Here is an 18,585-nt window from a genome sequence, read left to right as displayed (position 1 = left end):
TACAGCAATTCACATTTTACTAAACCCAGCACCTTCAAGCCTGTCTTACTGTGCTCCAAACATCATTAAAACAATACGCTCAGGTGTAAACGGAGCTAAGACCAAGCCTATTCTGACACTTTTCAAATATTTGTAAAATTTGGCATTTTTTGCTAGAAAATTACTTGGAACCCCCAGGACGTTATATATTTTTTAAGAAGGGGCCCTAGAGAGTTAAATTGGTGGGTGTATTTTATGTCACACAGTATTTGCACAGCAGTTTGGGGGTGGGGGAAATTAACATTAATGAATTTTAGTGCTTTGCATACCTCTCTGACATGAACTCTCCTCCCTTGCTTGCCGGAGCAGTGCTATGCAAGCTGCCTGTTCCTTCATTGTGGAAAGCGGGTCCTGTTGGATGTGCTCCGTGGCCATAGACCTGCATGGAGCCTCCAGTCAGGTCCGAATGAAAAACTGACAGGCCTGACCTGATCATAAAACACGTGTGAAAGGGGCCAAAGAAGTAAAAAGGTCCTTTGTGGCTTTGTTGACTGCTACAGTAACAGTACAATGGGGTGCCATTCAAAATGAATAGTGAGAGTGTGCATTAGCATGTGTTTGGTTATGCACAGCTTCAGTCCCTGGCTCCCCAGTGGGATAGGAGAGCTTGGAGAGTTGGGGGGGCTTCCACCTCCTGTAAAAGCGATCCAGCGACTAATTAGCTGCTAGGATCGCTTTTACAAAAAAGAGCATCGCCGACTGAAAAACATACTAGGGTGATGGTAGCTGCAGGCATCATCCCGGTATAACCACTTCAACCCAGCAATGTACTGGTATGTTGCTGGGGCTGAACTAGTTAATATAAAAATCTCCCATCACACAATAACATTCTGTCATCCCCTAGTTATTCTGACAAAATTCACTACAGCAAAAGTTGCCTGCTCAAATCTAAAAACTAAACATTCACAGTGCTTGTAAGGATATTTCCTTTAAAAAGTACTACTTGTAACTCATCTAGGCACATCTAAGACACTGGACAGACCTGAACACACTGGAGGAGATTATATCTGCTAGCTGATCAGAGTTTGGGATCATTACTGTGTTGTTTTTCTCAGCCTTCTAAACAGAGCAAAAAATAGAAATGATAATGGAAAACATATTTGTTCAGTTCCACATCGTGTCTGAGAGGAAAAAATATTAATTTGTTATATCGCCAATAGGCTTTTTAGATTTTTGTGCGGAAATTGATGTTGGCTATCATTGTCAAATCTACAAGCTTTATTTTTACCCTGAAATGTTCAGAACCCATCTTGTCTCACCAAATTTGATTTACCAATGTTATAATATACTGATAACCATTATGGTTTTGCCTTCTGCATTGATTGATTTGATTATATTATTTATTTTCTGATATGGTTGTCTCTCTCATTGGCTGTAGCTCTGAGCTCAGAAGAAACAGAATCCGCTCTAGAAGCCACTAGCTATTTCACAGAGGAGGTCACTCCCGAAAGTAAGTAGGGCAACATCTGTTTGGTAATAGTTTGGAAGTTATATCATAGTTTTCGTAAGCTTGGATAGTAACATTGCACAGTAAGATTGCACATGATTGGGCTTATTGGCCCTTAAGAGGTTTAAATAAAGTAAGTGCTTGGAGAAAACCAGTCAGGAATAAGTACCTATAAAAATCTGAATCGCCATTCTTAGGTTGTTATACTAGTGCAGTCTCAGGGATAGGTATATGTCATGTTATTCATTTGTTTTCTCTCCTTTCCTGAGCAGAACTATTAACTCGGTGTCATGTTGTAAGACACCATTAAAGGAGTTGTAAAGGCAAAAGTTTTTTTTTTATCTTTAGTGCGTTCTATGCCTTCTATGTGTAGCAGCCTCCCCAGCACCCCCTAATTACTTACCTGAGCCCTATCTCTCTCCAGTGATGTCCATGAGTGTCTTAGCCATCTGGGACTCTCCTCCTGATTGGCTGAGACACAGCAGTGGTGCCATTGGCTCCCACGGCTGTCAAGGTCAGTAAGCCAATCAGGGGGAAGAGGGGCGGGGCCAGGCTGCAGCTCTGTGTCTGAATGGATACACGGAGCTGTGACTCGGCTCCCGTGCCCCCATAGCAAAAAGCTTGCTGAGGGGACACTCGACAGGAGGGACCAGGAGCAACAAAGAGGGACCCGAGAAGAGGAGGATCCGGGCTGCCCTATGCAAAACCAACTGCACAGAGCAGGTAAGTATAACATGTTTGTTATTTTTATTTAGTTTTTAAACAAGACAATCACGTTAATGGCCCGTACGCACGATCCGAATATCGTACGAAAACTGACGTCCGAGGAAGAATCGTACGATTTTCGGATCGTGTGTACACTACTTTTGACAGCTGATCACGACAGTTCATCCGATATTATTCGATCGGACATGCACAAAAATTTTCCTCGTACGATTTGAGATCGTACAATTTACGTTTAGTCAGTATAGTTGTCTTCTAAAAATACAATACAAATACATTACAACACATTTTTTTTCTGTCGTACGAGAATTTTCGTGACTTTATTTACCTATTGAATTTCTACTTGCGACTATTAAGCGAAAACGGTCGTACGATCTGTCATAGATATTCGGATCGTGTGTACGGACCATAAGGCTGTCGTATCTCCTGCCTGAGTTCAGAGAGAAAAAGATATTGATAAGATAGAATGATAGGTAACAAAAATGGTGAAAGGTCTGAGGGATAAAACCGAGATCGAGAGCGACTTCAGGAACTTAAAGCGGAGTTCCAGTAATTTGTTTGTTTATGAACAGTAGCAGCTATAAAAAGTGTAGCTGCTGACTTTTAATAAACAGCCACTCACCTCAGCCGTGTTTTACCCGTGTCTTCCCTCAGCGGCGCCAACATCTCTACTATGGGCACCCGGCTATGACAGCTTGCAGCTTCACATCTGGGTCCCCACTGCGCATGTGCAAGCGGTGCTGCTATCTGTGACTGGCCCCGAAGTCTTCCAGGACCTGTCATATGTCCCAGAAGACATTGAGTGGGAGAGCTTCTACTTCCAGTCGCCTAGGCGACCAAGATGGAAGTTACCTTCCGTTTTGACAGGTACCTGTCAAATTTGGATACCTGTTTCCCCCCTCCTTCCCAAAAGCTCTGTTTCACAAACAGGAGCCCGGGAGGAGGCCTTAAAGCGGAAGTTCCACTTTTGGGTGGAACTCCGCTTTAATATGTACAGTCTGGAGGAAAGAAGGGAAAGGGGAGACATGATTGAAACCTTTTAAATACAGGTGAATAAGGTTCAGGAGGGCAGTTTTTTCAATATGAAACCAAAATCAAGAACATGGGGACATGACCTCAAACTAATTGGAGGAAAACTAATTTTAGAAAGTATTATTTTACTGAAAGGGTAGCTGATGCTTGGAATAGACTTCCAGCCGTGACAATCAACAGTAAATGGTTTCAAACATTCTTGGAACAAACATAGCTCTATACTTGATATGGGCATCATGCGACAGATGTGGATAAGCTCCGGTCCCGTATCACAGAGACGGAGCAGCGTGTGAGCCATACGGAGGACACGATTACCAAGCACTCCTCTGCTCTCTGCTCACTGCAAACTAAATTAAAAGCCCTGGAATATAAAGCAGATGATGCGGAAAAGTAGAACAGAAGAAACAACCTCCACATAGTGGGGCTGGCGGAGGGAGTGGAGGGTACTAATCCCACGGTCTTTGTGGAGGATCTGCTGCGTACCCTGTTGCCAAATGCTCACTTTTCCCCCTATTACACTATTGAGAGAGCGCACCGCATTCCACCCAGGCCTGGGGCCCCACCACGTACCCCCATCCAACAGCTCTTAAACTTCCGGGACAGAGATGAAGTACTCCACGCTGCCCAGAGTTTAGGAAATGTCCGTTACAGAACAGCAAACTACTAATCTTCCCGGATTACTCCGTTGAGACACAGGAGCTCCGGAAATCATTAGATCAGGTGAAGGCTGCATTGCAGGCCCGCAACATCCGCTACAGTGTTCTGTTCCCTGCGGATCCAAGATGGAGAGGCGGTCCGTTTCTTTGCTTCTCCGCATGAGGCCTCTGCATGGATGGATACCCTGCCACCCCATCGCTGACCGGCGGGTAGGTGAGGTACCATGCCTCCTACCTATTCTCTTGGATCCCTGATCTCTTTGATATTTTAGGGACCCCCTCTCTCTATTTTCAGTACACTGATATTGTGGGGGTTCCACCCTCAAGTAATTTAGCACCGTTGTGCCTTTACAAAACTTGGTTTTCAACGGTTCAAGTATGTGCCTCTGTTGTCTCAGCTTATGGATGTTCTCTTCCTCCCCCTTGGGATGACTGTACCCTTAGTTTTTACTGGTTTAATGTTCCTGCATCGACTCTACCATTTATTCCAGTCCTCTACCTTGTTTTGCCCAGAAGAGCGTATACTGCTATTGCAAGTGCATAATGGATGTATGGCGTCATTTACATCCGGCCGCCAGGGAGTTTACTCTGCTTCCTTCAAATCCCTTTCGCAGATAGACTTTGCATATGCCTCAGCTGCCAGGCTTCGTTGGGTTGCAGATGCAAGTATACTCCCAAGAGGTGTCTCGGATCATGCTCCACTCAGCCTGCCCCTCTCCCTCTCGCCCCACTCTGGCTCTAAGTTGTGGCGTCTGTCCCAGTTCTGGGCGACAGACGATGGATTACAGGAACCTATTATGGAGTCCCTGTACCACTATTGGACTATGAATGGGGACACTGGACCCTCCTACTGTGAGATGGGATTCGTTTAAGGCATGGGTTAGGGGTGCATACATCTCCATAATTGCTATTATCCAGAGAGAAGCATCTCGCTCTTTGGAGTTTCTGGAGACCAACGCAGCTGGATTGTAGGCGGAGTATATCTCCTCCCCGACCCCGGATAGGTATCGGGCCTGTGTACTGTGGTGCACATGTTGGGGACGTTTTTCAAAAAATTTTCTGCAAATTTACTTGCACTGTGCAGCACATATATACATTGATATGGGAATTCTATGAAGTAATATTGGCACATTGATTTTAGTTTTCAGTTTATTTCTCATATATATATATATATATATATATATATATATATATATATATATATATATATATATATATATATATATATATATTTTGTTAGCACTTTACACAGTGGTTGGTAACACTATAAGATATTTTAACTAGATACATTTTGATCAGAAATAATATATGGGAAAGATAAGTTTTTTTATATAAAGGCAAAAAATAAATAAAGAGAAAAACATCAATATACCAATATAGATAGCAGAGAAAAACACTTCATCATAGGATCAATATAGAAATATTTTTTATTTTGCACAATTGTGGTGGTTATTATACACAAAAGTTAGCGCAATCCACTTTTTACTATATAGGTATCGGGCCTGGCAGCGAACCCTGAGACAATTATCCCTTCTTCGGGTGGACAACACTAAAAAAGCCCTGTTTTACTCTCAACAAAAGGTCTTTGAGTATGGGGACAAAAACGGTTGCCTATTGGCTTGGCTGGCAAAAAGCCACAGCCCCACAACTCACATTGCAAGTATACAGGGGAGAATGGCCAGGTCATAGTGGCTCCGGATCTTGTTAACTACTTGACAACTGGGCACTTAAACCCCCTATCTAACCAGACCAATTTTCAGCTTTCGGTGCTCTCACACTTTGAATGACAATTACTCAGTCATGCAACACTGTACCCATATGAAATTTTTGTCCTTTTTTTCACACAAATAGAGCTTTCTTTTGGTGGTATTTAATCACTGCTGGGTTTTAAAATTTATTGCAGAGTATTGTATTGGCAGAGTATTGCACAGTGTTGCAGAGTATTGCACAGTGTTGCAGATTATTGCCATTATTGACATTGAGCAGCGCTATGGGCACTAAACATCCAGCCCCACAGCGCTGCTGCCATCTCTCCCCCTCTCCCCTTGCACTGTACCGATCGGTACACAGAGGGGAGGGAGGAACCGGCATCATAACGTGACGCCGGTTTGTTTACAAGTGATCGCTCCGTCATTTGACGGAACGATCACATGGTAAACGGCCGCGATCAGCGGCTATTTACCGTGATCCGTGATGCGCCGGGTCCTCCGGACCCGGAGGTCACAGATGTTCCCGGGTGCGCGCCCCAGGCGAGCAGGAGCAACATTCTGGAATGACGTCCCACGGACTTCCACCCAGAATAAGCCGACCCCGTTGTTGCTGTCTTTCGGCAATGGCCCGGTCGGCAAGTGGTTAATGAGCACTTCACACAGTTCTATAGGGAATTTTTATGAATCCAGGGTCACCTACTCCCAGAGTGAGGTCAATACCTTCTTAGCTACCAATAAACTCCCCACGCTGGATCGGGCGGATATCGCTCTAGAGGAGATACAGACAGCCATTGGGAAATTGCAGGTGGGTAAGACAGACACTGGGATCAGACGGGTTCCCAGCTGAATTTTACTTCAACTTTGCGGACACTGTAGCCCCTAAGCTGACAGCCCTCTTTTCGGACCTATCCTTCCTTGACACTCTTCCAGAATCCATGGAATTCCCAAACTAGGCAAGGATACCCAAGACTGTGCCTCCTATAGGCCTATTTCGCTCTTAAATGTTGATGCCAAAATTCTAGCGAAGGTCTTGGATCGTCGGCTGACTACTGTGATTGAAGCCCTAATTCATGACGATCAGACGTGGATCATGGCGGGTAAGAGAACAGACATAAACCTAAGACGCTTATTTCTTAACCTCCCAATCCCACATGACAATCAGGGCACTAGAGTCATCGCTTCCCTAGACGCAGAAAAAGCATTCAATTCAGTGGAATGGGTCTATCTATGGGAGGTTCTGAAACTTTATGGTTTTAGTCCCAAATTCCTTTGCTGGTTACGGATGCTCTATAGGGCTCCTAGGGCACATGTCCGTACCAATGATTGGCTGTCCCAGACATTGTCTCTACATAGAGGTACGCGACATGGATGCCCCTTGTCTCATTCTTTATTTGCTCTGGCCTTGGAACCCTTGGCTATCCTGATTAGGGAATCTTCTGAGGTCAGGGGATTGAGGGTGGGACGCTTGGAAGAGAAGTTGTCACTGTACGCAAAAGATGCCTTACTTTACTTGAATATATTAAGAAAGCTGCGCTAAAAGAGATAGAAGTATATCCAAAAGGTTATGAGCATCCAATGGAAGCACTTAAAATCTTGCAAACACCATGGTGTGCATACATAAGGTGAAGTGCCCGACCACCGTAGCTGTAGATTAGGCTTACCAGACAGCAAGCATTAACCCTTTCATGACTAAGCCTATTTTTGAAATTTGGTGTTTACAAGTTAAAATCCATATTTTTTGCTAGAAAATTACTTAGAACCCCCAAACATTATATATATATTTTTTAGCAGAGAATCTAGAGAATAAAATGGAGATTGTTGCAATATTGATATTTATTTATCACACGGTATTTGTGCAGCAGTGTTTTAAACACAAATTTTTGGAAAAGGGACAATTCCATGAATTTTAAATAATCCAAACAGTAAGGTTATCCCAATTTTTTTGTATAATGTGACAGATGATGTTACGCCGAGTAAATAGATACCAAACATGTCACGCTTTATAATTGCACGCACTCGTGGAATGGCGACAAACTGTGGTAGCTATGAATTTCCATAGGCGACACGTTACATTTTTTTTACGGTTACCAGGTTAGAGTTACAGAGGAGGTCTAGGGCTAGAATTATTGCTCTCGCTCTGACGATCGCGGCGATACCTCACATGTGTGATGTGAACACCGTTTACATATGCGGGCGCGACTTCCGTATGCGAGCTCGCGGGGACGGGGGCGCTTTAAAAAATTTTTTTTTTTTTATTTATTTTTATACTAATAAATGGTGTTTAAAAAAAAAAAATGTTTTTTTTTTTTACTTTTATTGCTGTCACAAGGAATGTAAACATCCCTTGTGACAGTAATAGGTGGTGACAGGTACTCTTTATGGAGGGATGGGGGGTCTAAAAGACCCCCCATCCCTCCTTTACACTTAAAAGTATTCAGATCGCCGAAAATGGCGATTCTGAATACTGTGTATTTTTTTAAATTCGGCGCCATTGGCAGCCGAGTAAACGGGAAGTGACGTCATGACGTCGCTTCCGCGTTTACATTGAGAAGGCTGGAACGAAGCCGTCCACAGCTTCGTTCCAGCCCGCCCCCAGCCGCCGAAGGTACCCGATTGGACACTGGGCCTCCCGATCGCACGGGAGGCCCGGTAAGAGCGGCAGGAGGCGGAGGGGGATGTCCCCTCCGGTATAACAGCCGAGCGGCTTTTAGCCGCATCGGTTGTTATATACGGATAGCCGCATCGGTTGTTATATACGGATAGCCGATCGCCCGCTCTAAACTGCAGCTGCGGGCATCATCCCGGTATAACCCCCGAAAGCTGAGTACGCAGATATGCGTACGGTCGGCGGGAAGGGGTTAAAGGCGGATGGCTTTCAACCCAGCAGGGGCCTTAAGTTTTGCAGATGATCGCGAAAGGGATGGTGATTTGGATGGTTGAAATCCCTCACTTGCTCCGGCTAAGGTATCCATTTCCTCAGTATATAACCCAAAAGAGAAAAGAACTGGCCATAGTGTAATATATCCAAGGTACTTGGTAATGCACTTACAGTTAAGAAGTGGTGGTAGAAGTGGTAGTATTGCATATGTAAAAAGCCGTCCGGCATAAACAAACACAGAACGGAGCCCATCCTCCTCTCCAGATTGTGTGGTAGCGTCACTACGTGCCTCACCAGACGCGTTTCGTCATCAATCGGACATTCTCAATCTGATATAACTTTCTTAATATATTTTGGACTTTTTGTGTTATCGCACTGCATGTTGCTGCTTTTTTTTATTGGTGCATTCAACGTCACATTTTTTCAGCGCGTTTTTTTTCTTCTATGTACTTTACTTGAATGATGCGAGCCTGTCGCTCTCGGCTGCCCTGACTATATTTGACACGTTTGGCTCATTCTCAGGCATGAGGATTAATTGATCTAAGTCTATCCTCTTCCCAATTGACGACCAAGTAATTAACTTAGCCCCCTCCTCCCCACTACAATGCGTTGAGGAGTTTAGGTATCTGGGAGTGCAGGTGACTAGCCGAATAGCTGACTTTTTTGACCGTAACCTCCAACCACTATTAATATCACTCAAAACATGTTGCTCGACATGGTCGGGGCTCCCATTGAATTTACTAGGCCGATTAATTATGCTTATCTCAAAATTTAATTACATATTCCGTAACTGTCTGATATAGGTTCCCACTTCATTCTTCAAAGAAATAGATACAGTGGGGACGGAAAGTATTCAGACCCCCTTCAATTTTTCACTCTTTGTTATATTGCAGCCATTTGCTAAAATAATTTAAGTTCATTTTTTTTCCTCATTAATTTACGCACAGCACCCCATATTGACAGAAAAACACTGAATTGTTGACATTTTTGCAGATTTATTAAAAAAGTAAAACTGAAATATCGCATGGTCCTAAGTATTCAGACCCTTTGCTCAGTATTTAGTTGAAGCACCCTTTTGATCTAATAAAGCCATGAGTCTTTTTGGGAAAGGTGCAACAAGTTTTTCACACCTGGATTTGGGGATCCTCTGCCATCCCTCTTTGCATATCCTCTCCAGTTCTGTCAGGTTGGATGGTAAACGTTGGTGGACAGCTATTTTTAGGTCTCTCCAGAGATGCTCAATTGGGTTTAAGTCAGGGCTCTGGCTGGGCCATTCAAGAACAGTCACAGAGTTGTTGTGAAGCCACTCCTTCGTTATTTTAGCTGTGTGCTTAGGGTCATTGTCTTGTTGAAAGAAGAAACTCTGGAGAAGGTTTTCATCCAGGATATTCCTGTACTTGGCCGCATTCATCTTTCCCTCGATTGCAACCAGTCGTCCTGTCCCTGCAGCTGAAAACCACCCCCAGAGCATGATGCTGCCACCACCATGCTTCACTGTTGGGATTGTATTGGACAGGTGATGAGCAGTGCCTGGTTTTCTCGACACATACTGCTTAGAATTAAGGCCAAAAAGTTCTATCTTGGTCTCATCAGACCAAAGAATCTTATTTCTCACCATCTTGGAGTCCTTCAGGTGTTTTTTTTATCAAACTCCATGCGGGCTTTCATGTGTCTTGCACTGAGGAGAGGCTTCCATCGGCCACTCTGCCATAAAGCCCTGACTGGTGGAGGGCTGCAGTGATGGATGACTTTCTACAACCTTCTCCCATCTCCCGACTGCATCTCTGGAGCTCAGCCACAGTGATCTTTGGGTTCTTCTTTACCTCTCTCGCCAAGGCTCTTCTCCCCCGATAGCTCAGTTTGGCCGGACAGCCAGCTCTAGGAAGGGTTCTGGTCATCCCAAACTTCTTCCATTTAAGGATTATGGAGGCCACTGTGCTCTTAGGAACCTTAAGTGCAGCAGAATTTTTTTGTAACCTTGGCCAGATCTGTGCCTTGCCACAATTCTCTGAGCTCTTCAGGCAGTTCCTTTGACCTCATGATTCTCATTTGCTCTGACATGCACTGTGAGCTGTAAGGTCTTATATAGACAGTTGTGTGGTTTTCCTAATCAAGTCCAATCAGTATAATCAAACACAGCTGCACTCAAATGAAGGTGTAGAACCATCTCAAGAAAGAGTTAAATATATGAGTGTCACAGCAAAGGGTCTGAATACTTAGGACCATGTGATATTTTAGTTTTTCTTTTTTAATAAATCTGCAAAAATGTCAACAATTCTGTGTTTTTTTTGTCAATATGGGGTGCTGTGTGTACATTAATGAGGAAAAAAATGAACTTAAATGATTTTAGCAAATGGCTGCAATATAACAAATAACAAAGAGTGAAAAATTTAAGGGGGTCTGAATACTTTCCGTCCCCACTGTGTATGTGTATATATAGGTATATATGTGTGTGTGTGTGTGTATATATATATATATATATATATATATATATATATATATATATATATATAATTTTTTTTTTTTTTTTTTCCCCCTCCCTCTCTCTCTTTTCACATATTGGAGGCGGTTAGTCTATTCTTTTCTCTATCTATAAAGAGTTGGGGGCGAGAGTCCAGTAAAAAATTACTGATATTTTGTTCCTGTGGGAAAGGTTTGGTTGTTCATTTTTGTATTTGTAGGAATATACATAGGCATATGGTAACTGTTTGGAGATTGTTTTTTAAATCATTTAAAAGAGATAAGAGATGAGCAATGTGTACTACATTAAAACAGTTTTCCCCATCTGTTATCTGCCTGCAGAAGACCCATTTAAATACACACAAATTAAATAATTTGAAGCGTATACAATATAGTAGGCAATATCATTCTACTTATACTACATATTCTAGAGGCGTATCTATGTTGATAGCAAATGATCTTGATTTCTCCTGCAGGCAGGACATTAAAGGTCGCCGTATCTTTTTATACTGTACAATGTATAGAAAATCATATGTGATAGCTTATATATATAAATCACCCTATATTCCTCAGAGGTACTTAACCACTTCAATACCAGGCACTTAGACACCTTCCTGCCCAGGCCAATTTTCAGCTTTCAGCGCTGTCGCAATTTGATAGCACTGATCGCTGTATAAATGCCAATGGTCCCAAAAATGTGTCAAAATTGCCCGATGTGTCCGCCATAATGTCACAGTCACAATAAAAATCGCAGATCGCCGCCATTACTAGTAAAAGAAGAAAAATAATAAAAATGCTATAAATCTATCCCCTATTTTGTAGATGCTATAACTTTTGCGCAAACCAATCAATATACGCGTATTGAGATTTTTATTACTAAAAATATGTAGAAGAATACATATCGGCCTAAAATGAGAAAAATTTAGCTTTTTTAAAAAAAAAAAAAAATGGGGATATTTATTATAGCAAAAAGTACAAAATATTGTGGGTTTTTTTTTTCAAAATTATCGCTCTTTTTTTGTTTATAGCGCAAAACATAAAAACCGCAGAGGCGATCAAATACCACCAAAAGAAAGCTCTATTTGTGGGGAAAAAAGGACATCAATTTTGTTTGGGTACAGCGTCGCACAACTGCGCAATTGTCAGTTAAAGCGACGCAGTGCCAAATCGCAAAAAATGCTCTGGTCATTCAGCAGCAAAATCTTCCGGGGCTGAAGTGGTTAACCACTTCAGCCTCAGAAGAATTTACCCGTTTCCTGACCATGCCATTTTTTGCGATATGCTGCATCACTTTAACTGACAATTGCGCGGTCGTGCGACGTTGTACCCAAACAAAATTGATGTACTATTGATGTAGCACTATGCAGCAGGCTGTACAGAATTAAGCAAGTCCCTTTGTAGCAGAAGGAATTTAGTGGACTTTGCTTCTTCAAGACACTAGCCAGTGTCCCCTTTAGCTTACACCCAGTAGGCTGACTTTTAGGACCAAGAGGGAGATTTTTTTGCAACAACAGTCTCTAGGATACCTTTAGGGGGTCTGTGCTCACAAGGCCCTGGCCGCAGGTCACCTTCCTCCGTAATATTAGACAGGATCTGTGGACATCCTCCCTCGGTCAGCTGTCAAGAGAACCATTGGTTTTAGCTTCAGTGTTTCAGGTCGACCACCTGAGACCGCATGACAGCCTGTGCTGGGGAGAGACAGCAGCCCCCTCCCCACCTGGACCTCTCTCTCCAGAGGAAGACTTGACCCCCAGCCCAGGTGCTCTTCGGATATAAATACAGGTACCCAGCATGCCTTGGGGCACACCCCTCCTAATTGGCCAGGGCTGTACAGACATTCATTCTCTCTCAGCTACCAGATTTTCTTCGAATGAGTAGTTTCATGACCCTGGCATCAGCTTTTAGAGTTCATTTCCACAATGTAATAACATGGATCAACTTTGCAGAGGAATAAATCTTTGTGATCTTAGATTATCACTCTCCTGGTAGTCTGGCAGCCTGATACAGAGAAAAAACTGCAAAAAGTATTAGCTAAGTGTGAACATCACTGTTAATTTATGCATAGGATAGGTTCACATTGATGCAGCTCTGCAAGCTGCGTTTTGCATGGGTTTAGCAGCCCATTCATTTGAATGGGCTGCTGTTCCTCCTGAAATGCATTTCCAGAATCGCAGCCCACACAGGGAACCGCAAGTGCAGTGCGGTTCCCAGTGCGGGATGCCATTAGGATTAATGGCACCTGCACACATCAGCAATTTTCTGAGCGGGTGGTTGCAGCTGCGGGAACAGTTGCGGACCCGCAATGGGAACCACCAGCACAGATGTGAACCTAAGACATAGCCTGAATGTTTAAATCTGGTCATAGATGGATTTTTTTTTTCTTTATTTCGTTCAGCCAGCCTACTGTACAGAGTACTCCATCCACACAAGTGAGGTGGATGGAGGAAACCCCCCACCGCTAGGACATGTGTTCTGGCAGGGGGACTCTTCGCTGTCATAATACACTGATCAGTAGCTGCAGCTAATTGTTGACAGCCATTGACCAAAATGGTTTTCCAGCTTGTCCTTTTGCCAGAAGTTGATCCAGCTATTGACTTCTGTTAAACAGGGACTGCCAATGCCACACAAGGATACAAATTCACTGGATTTTGTCTATGCCCAGGTTTAGATCTTCGTGTTACTAAAGCAGTATTGACTGTAAACATGTTTGTGTTACTGAAATATGCTCATTCTTATTGATGTTTGTACTGCCTTAATTACTAAGACTGTTTCTGTTATGATTTGTGATATATCAATGTGTTTAGGTGTGAGATTGACATTTCCGTCTTCCACAGTCAGGTAAAGGATGCTCATTTAAATGTATCTGACCTGACTTACTATTAAAATGTGCCTATGGTAATAACAGGTCAGAAGTACATGACATAATCTTAACTTGGTGACAGGTTTGAGGGCCTGTGCACAGCCAAGACCTTGGATGCGCAGTGGGATCAGTTTGAAAGCAAAAACATGTTCTTTTAGGTCCAGCATTGTTGTTGCTCTAGGCACCTACAAGGTCGTGTTAGGTCCATTTTAATAGAAGTTATCTTTATTTGACTTTCCCATCTTTTCTTCTCCTCCTTATCTTTTTCTCTTGTCCTCCTGCCACCCTGAACTTTGTCCCCTCTCTTTCTGACTGCAGTATCTCCTTTTCTCTCCGAACTGGATCTTATTCTGCAGAGTGAGTTCCCAGGTTAGTTATTTTAATTGTGTGGGAACAGACCACCCAATGAGTGTGTAAAGCAGCCATTGTGCCATCATACAGGTTAAGGTGTCTTGATCATTTTTAAACATGTAGATCGCTTTCAAACATTTAGATTAGACCATATTTTTAAGTGTATTTTATTTATTAACCAAAGTAGATTAAATGGTTTGGTAGCACTAGTTGTTGCCCACACATGGGAAATGTTGCTATTTTGTATGCTTCGTAATCTATATAAAATACAAATGACCAAAAAAACAAAAGCAGTCTTCACTTGAACTGAATACAGCATTGTTTATGAAGATGTTTAGCATACAAAATATGCAAGTGATTTTATTATGGGCCTTTGAACCTTAGTTCTGTTTTCCACCTCTACTTTCTTTTTTCCAGATTCAGATGGGAGCAGTGGGTCTACACCTGAAAATGGAGACTCCCATGACAAAAAAGGTATTTATACAATTTGAGTTCTGAGGTTGTTCTTGTCCATTTAATCAAAATAGTTGCCATTTTTGTGTGTGTATCTATTGGGATTAACGTTATGGTTTACCAGTTAGCCATGAGGAGCTCTGCATAACATTGATCCATATGGAAGGGTGCCAAAAAAAAGAAACCTTTACACAAAAAGAACCAAATGAAAGCATGCCAGTAGTCTACCATATCTACATGATCCAATTGGGATGTGTAGGAAAAGGTGCTGGAGTCAGATATGACCAAGGAAGTTCTCTAATGTTCATAGTGATATGTTTGGAAAACATCTATTATCAACACCTTTTTTTTAAAGTATGGTAGTGGTAGCATTATACTTTAAGGCTGCTTTTCAATTGGACAATTGTTAAAAATAGATGTATGCATGGTGGTAATTACAGGTGAATACTGCATTAAAACCTTTTTCAATCTTCAAAAAAAGTTAAGCTTGGGCAGAAGTTTATCTTTCACCCAGGCTTTGATCCTTCAGACCAAGCCGAAAAAAAAATGGAGCTGCTCGAGAACAAAAGGTGACTGTCCTCCAATGGATTTGTCAAGGCCCCAACTCAGTTCAACTGAGAATCTGTGGCATTATTTAAAAGCCAGCAGCAGTATCACCCTGCAAGATTGACTTAAAGAATGGGCCAAAATAGTTTTCTAATTCTTATAGAAAAAATAAATACAAACTGAAGCAAATTTGTTAGCCATCTTGAACATTATAAAGTATTACAAAAAATCATTATACAGTTGATCTAATAATAATTTCAATCTTTCAGAGGAGAAAACAAATAACACTACTGACTACAAGTATTACTTGCGGATGTGGGCTAGTGAGAAGGAGCAAAAGAAAGAAACTATAAAGGACATGCCTAAAATGAATCAGGTAAAAATAGAAATTATTAATATTGGATCACTACAGGGTTTTCCAAGAAAGCCTGTGATGTGAAAACCTGGAAGGCTGCCATAACTGACACCATCTTCTAAATAATATTTTAGTTGGGTTGGATGTTTCTTGATTTATTATTTTCTAGACCACTGACCCAAAAAACTATGAAGATTATTGTATTATTATTATTATTATTATTATTATTATTATACAGGATTCATACAGCACCAACAGTTTGCACAGCACTTTCGTGGACAGCCTGTACAGTTACAATACAATTCAATAAGGAGGAGTAAGAGGGCCATGCTTGTTAGAGGTTGAAATCGTATATGAGGGAGATGAGCAGTGGCAGCTCACGTATTCTCAGTTTTGTCTCCTTTTCATTTCTGGTTAGCAGAAGTGCTTTAATGAAACCAAGCATCTGAACAATGCCTTTAGTGTGTTTTTCTACATTTTCTTAGCAATGTACAGTATGTGACTTTAATCTGCTTAGTTTAACACTTTTGTTGCCACTGGTGTAAGGTTTACATCAGCAGCAGCACCTGCATGCAACCAAACTCCCACCTTTAGCAACCCAGATTATGTTTATCTTTCCTTACTGAGCTGCTAGCTTTCTAGTAGAAGTGATTCACTTGTATGAGTAATGTACTGTTTAGTTATACTGATGAGTATACAGAAGCTATTGAGTTAATTTATACAATTGTGTGTGTGTATGTATGTATATATATATATATATATTTATTTATTTATTTTTTATTATTATTATTATACAGGATTTATATAGCGCCGACAGTTTACGCAGCGCTTTACAACATTAGGGCAGACAATACAAGTACAATACAATTCAATACAGGAGGAATCAGAGGGCCCTGCTCGTTAGAGCTTACAATCTAGGAGGGAGGGTCAAGTTATACCAAAGGGTAATAGCTGTGGGGGATGAGCTAATGGAGAAAATAGTGCAGTTGTTAGATGGAGGCAGGATAGGCTTCTCTGAAGAGGAAAGTTTTCAGGGATCGCCTAAAAGTGGATACATTTGGAGACAGTCTGACAGATTGGGGTAGGGAATTCCAGAGGATGGGCGAGGCTTGGGAGAAGTCCCGGAGGCGGATATGGGAGGAGGTGATGAGGGAGCTAGAGAGCAGGAGGTCTTGGGAGGAACGGAGATGGCGATTAGGTTGGTATTTTGATACTAGGTTAGTGATGTAGCTGGGGGCAGAGTTGTGGATGGCTTTGTAACTTATTGTTAGTATTTTGAATTGAATTCGTTGGGCAAGTGGCAGCCAATGGAGGGATTGGCAGAGAGGGGTAGCAGACACTGAGCGGTTTGTAAGGTGGATAAGTCTGGCAGCAGCATTCATGATGGACTGCAGGGGGGATAGTCTGTTTAAAGGTAAGCCAATGAGGAGTGAGTTGCAGTAGTCAAGGCGAGAGATAACCAGGGAGTGAATCAGGAGCTTTGTGGTTTCATTGGTTAGAAAGGGACGTAGTTTAGAGATGTTGCGGAGGTTGAGGCGGCAAGCTTTGGAAAGTGATTGGATGTAGGGCTGAAAGGAGAGTTCAGAATCCAGGATAACACCTAGTACCCTGACATGTGGGGACGGGTGGATGGTTGTGCCATTGCTCTTGACAGAGAAGTCAAGGGAAGAGGCACGTGGGGGAGGAAATAGTATAAGCTCAGTTTTGGACAAGTTGAGTTTGAGGAAGTGGTGTGACATCCATACAGATATGTCGGTTAGTAAGTTAGTGATACGTGAAGAGACTGATGGAGTGAGTTGAGGGGTGGAGAGATAGATTTGCGTGTCATCAGCATAGAAATGATATTGAAGAAAAAATCCAAGAACAGAACCTTGGGGGACCCCGACAGAGAAGGGAAGAGGAGTGGAGGAAGTAGAATTGTAAGTGACACTGAAGGTGCGTTGGGATAGGTAGGATGAGAGCCACTGAAGAGCACAGTCACAGAGACCGAGGGAGTAAAGTTTTTTGAGGAGGAGGGGTCAACCGTGTCAAAGGCAGCTGAAAGATCCAGAAGTAGGAGTACAGAATAGTGTCCATTGGTTTTTGCAGTTAGTAGGTCATTTGTGAGTTTTAAAAGAGCAGTTTCTGTGGAGTGTTGAGGGCGGAATCCAGATTGAAGGGGATCAAGAAGGTTGTTTTTAATGAGGTGGTCACTCGGTTGTAAACCAGGCGTTCAAGGAGTTTAGAGGAAAAGGGGAGCAAGGAGATAGGGCGTAGGTTGTTAAGATTGGTAGGGTCCAAGGACGGCTTTTTGAGTATGGGGGTGACCAGTGCATGTTTTAGAGCGTCGGGGAAGATGCCAGAGGTGAGGAAGAGATTGAAGATGTGGGTTAGAGAGTGTAGGATGGGGTCAGAGGGTGACCGTAGCATTTGAGAGGGAATAGGGGACAGGTGGTTAGGTGGGCGATAGAAAGGAGTTTAGCAACTTCATCTGTAGTAGCAGATTTGAATAGGGGGAGTGTCAGTTGTACCTGTTGACATGGGGTCTTAGCTGGGGGAGATACTTGTAGAATGGAGATTTCATCACGGATTGTATCAATCTTGTTTTTGAAGTGATTAGCAATCTCCTGGGCAGTGAGTGAGTCAGTGGGTGGAGGCGGTGGAGGATAAAGTAGAGAGTTGAAGGTAGAGAAGAGTTTACGGGGATTGGATGAGAAGGTGTTAATAAGAGTTGTAAAATAGGTTTGCTTGGCAGTGTGGAGGAAAGAATAGTATTTTTGGAGGGCAGATTTGTATTGATTGAAGTCTTTGAGAGACTTAGTCTTGTGCCACAGACGCTCAAGAGCACGACTACGTTTTTTGAGACTTTTGGTGTCATCTGTTTGCCAGGGTTGTAGGGGTCGAGGCCTGATTCTGCGTGTAGTGAGGGGAGCGAGCTTGTCCAGGGTGGTGGACAGAGATTTATTGTAGATGGACGTGGCTTGGTTGGGGCAGGACAGGGGAGAGATTTTGTCATAGAGGTGGTCAGTAGCAGAATAGAGGAGAGAGGAGTTGAAGTTGCGAAAGTTTCTATGGGTGATGGTTAGGCGATTGGAGG

General features: G+C 42.6%; 1 protein-coding gene across 3 annotated transcripts in view; it reads left to right on the top strand.

The window, feature by feature from the left end:
• The window catches only part of TBC1D9B (TBC1 domain family member 9B), a 175,465-nt gene that overhangs the window by 137,268 nt on the left and 19,612 nt on the right, over positions 1-18,585 (top strand). For 2 of the 3 annotated variants that reach the window (XM_073621062.1, XM_073621064.1), the window contains exons 18-21: positions 1,418-1,489; positions 14,123-14,173; positions 14,573-14,629; positions 15,424-15,530. In XM_073621062.1, coding sequence (XP_073477163.1) covers positions 1,418-1,489; positions 14,123-14,173; positions 14,573-14,629; positions 15,424-15,530 — 287 coding nt within the window. The remainder of the gene's footprint in view (positions 1-1,417; positions 1,490-14,122; positions 14,174-14,572; positions 14,630-15,423; positions 15,531-18,585) is intronic. The other variant, XM_073621063.1, reaches the window with a different exon arrangement.

Source organism: Aquarana catesbeiana, linkage group LG03 (assembly GCF_042186555.1).
Source record: "Aquarana catesbeiana isolate 2022-GZ linkage group LG03, ASM4218655v1, whole genome shotgun sequence".
NCBI classification, from domain to species: Eukaryota; Metazoa; Chordata; class Amphibia; order Anura; family Ranidae; genus Aquarana; species Aquarana catesbeiana.
This window is presented reverse-complemented; position numbering and strand designations above follow the sequence as displayed.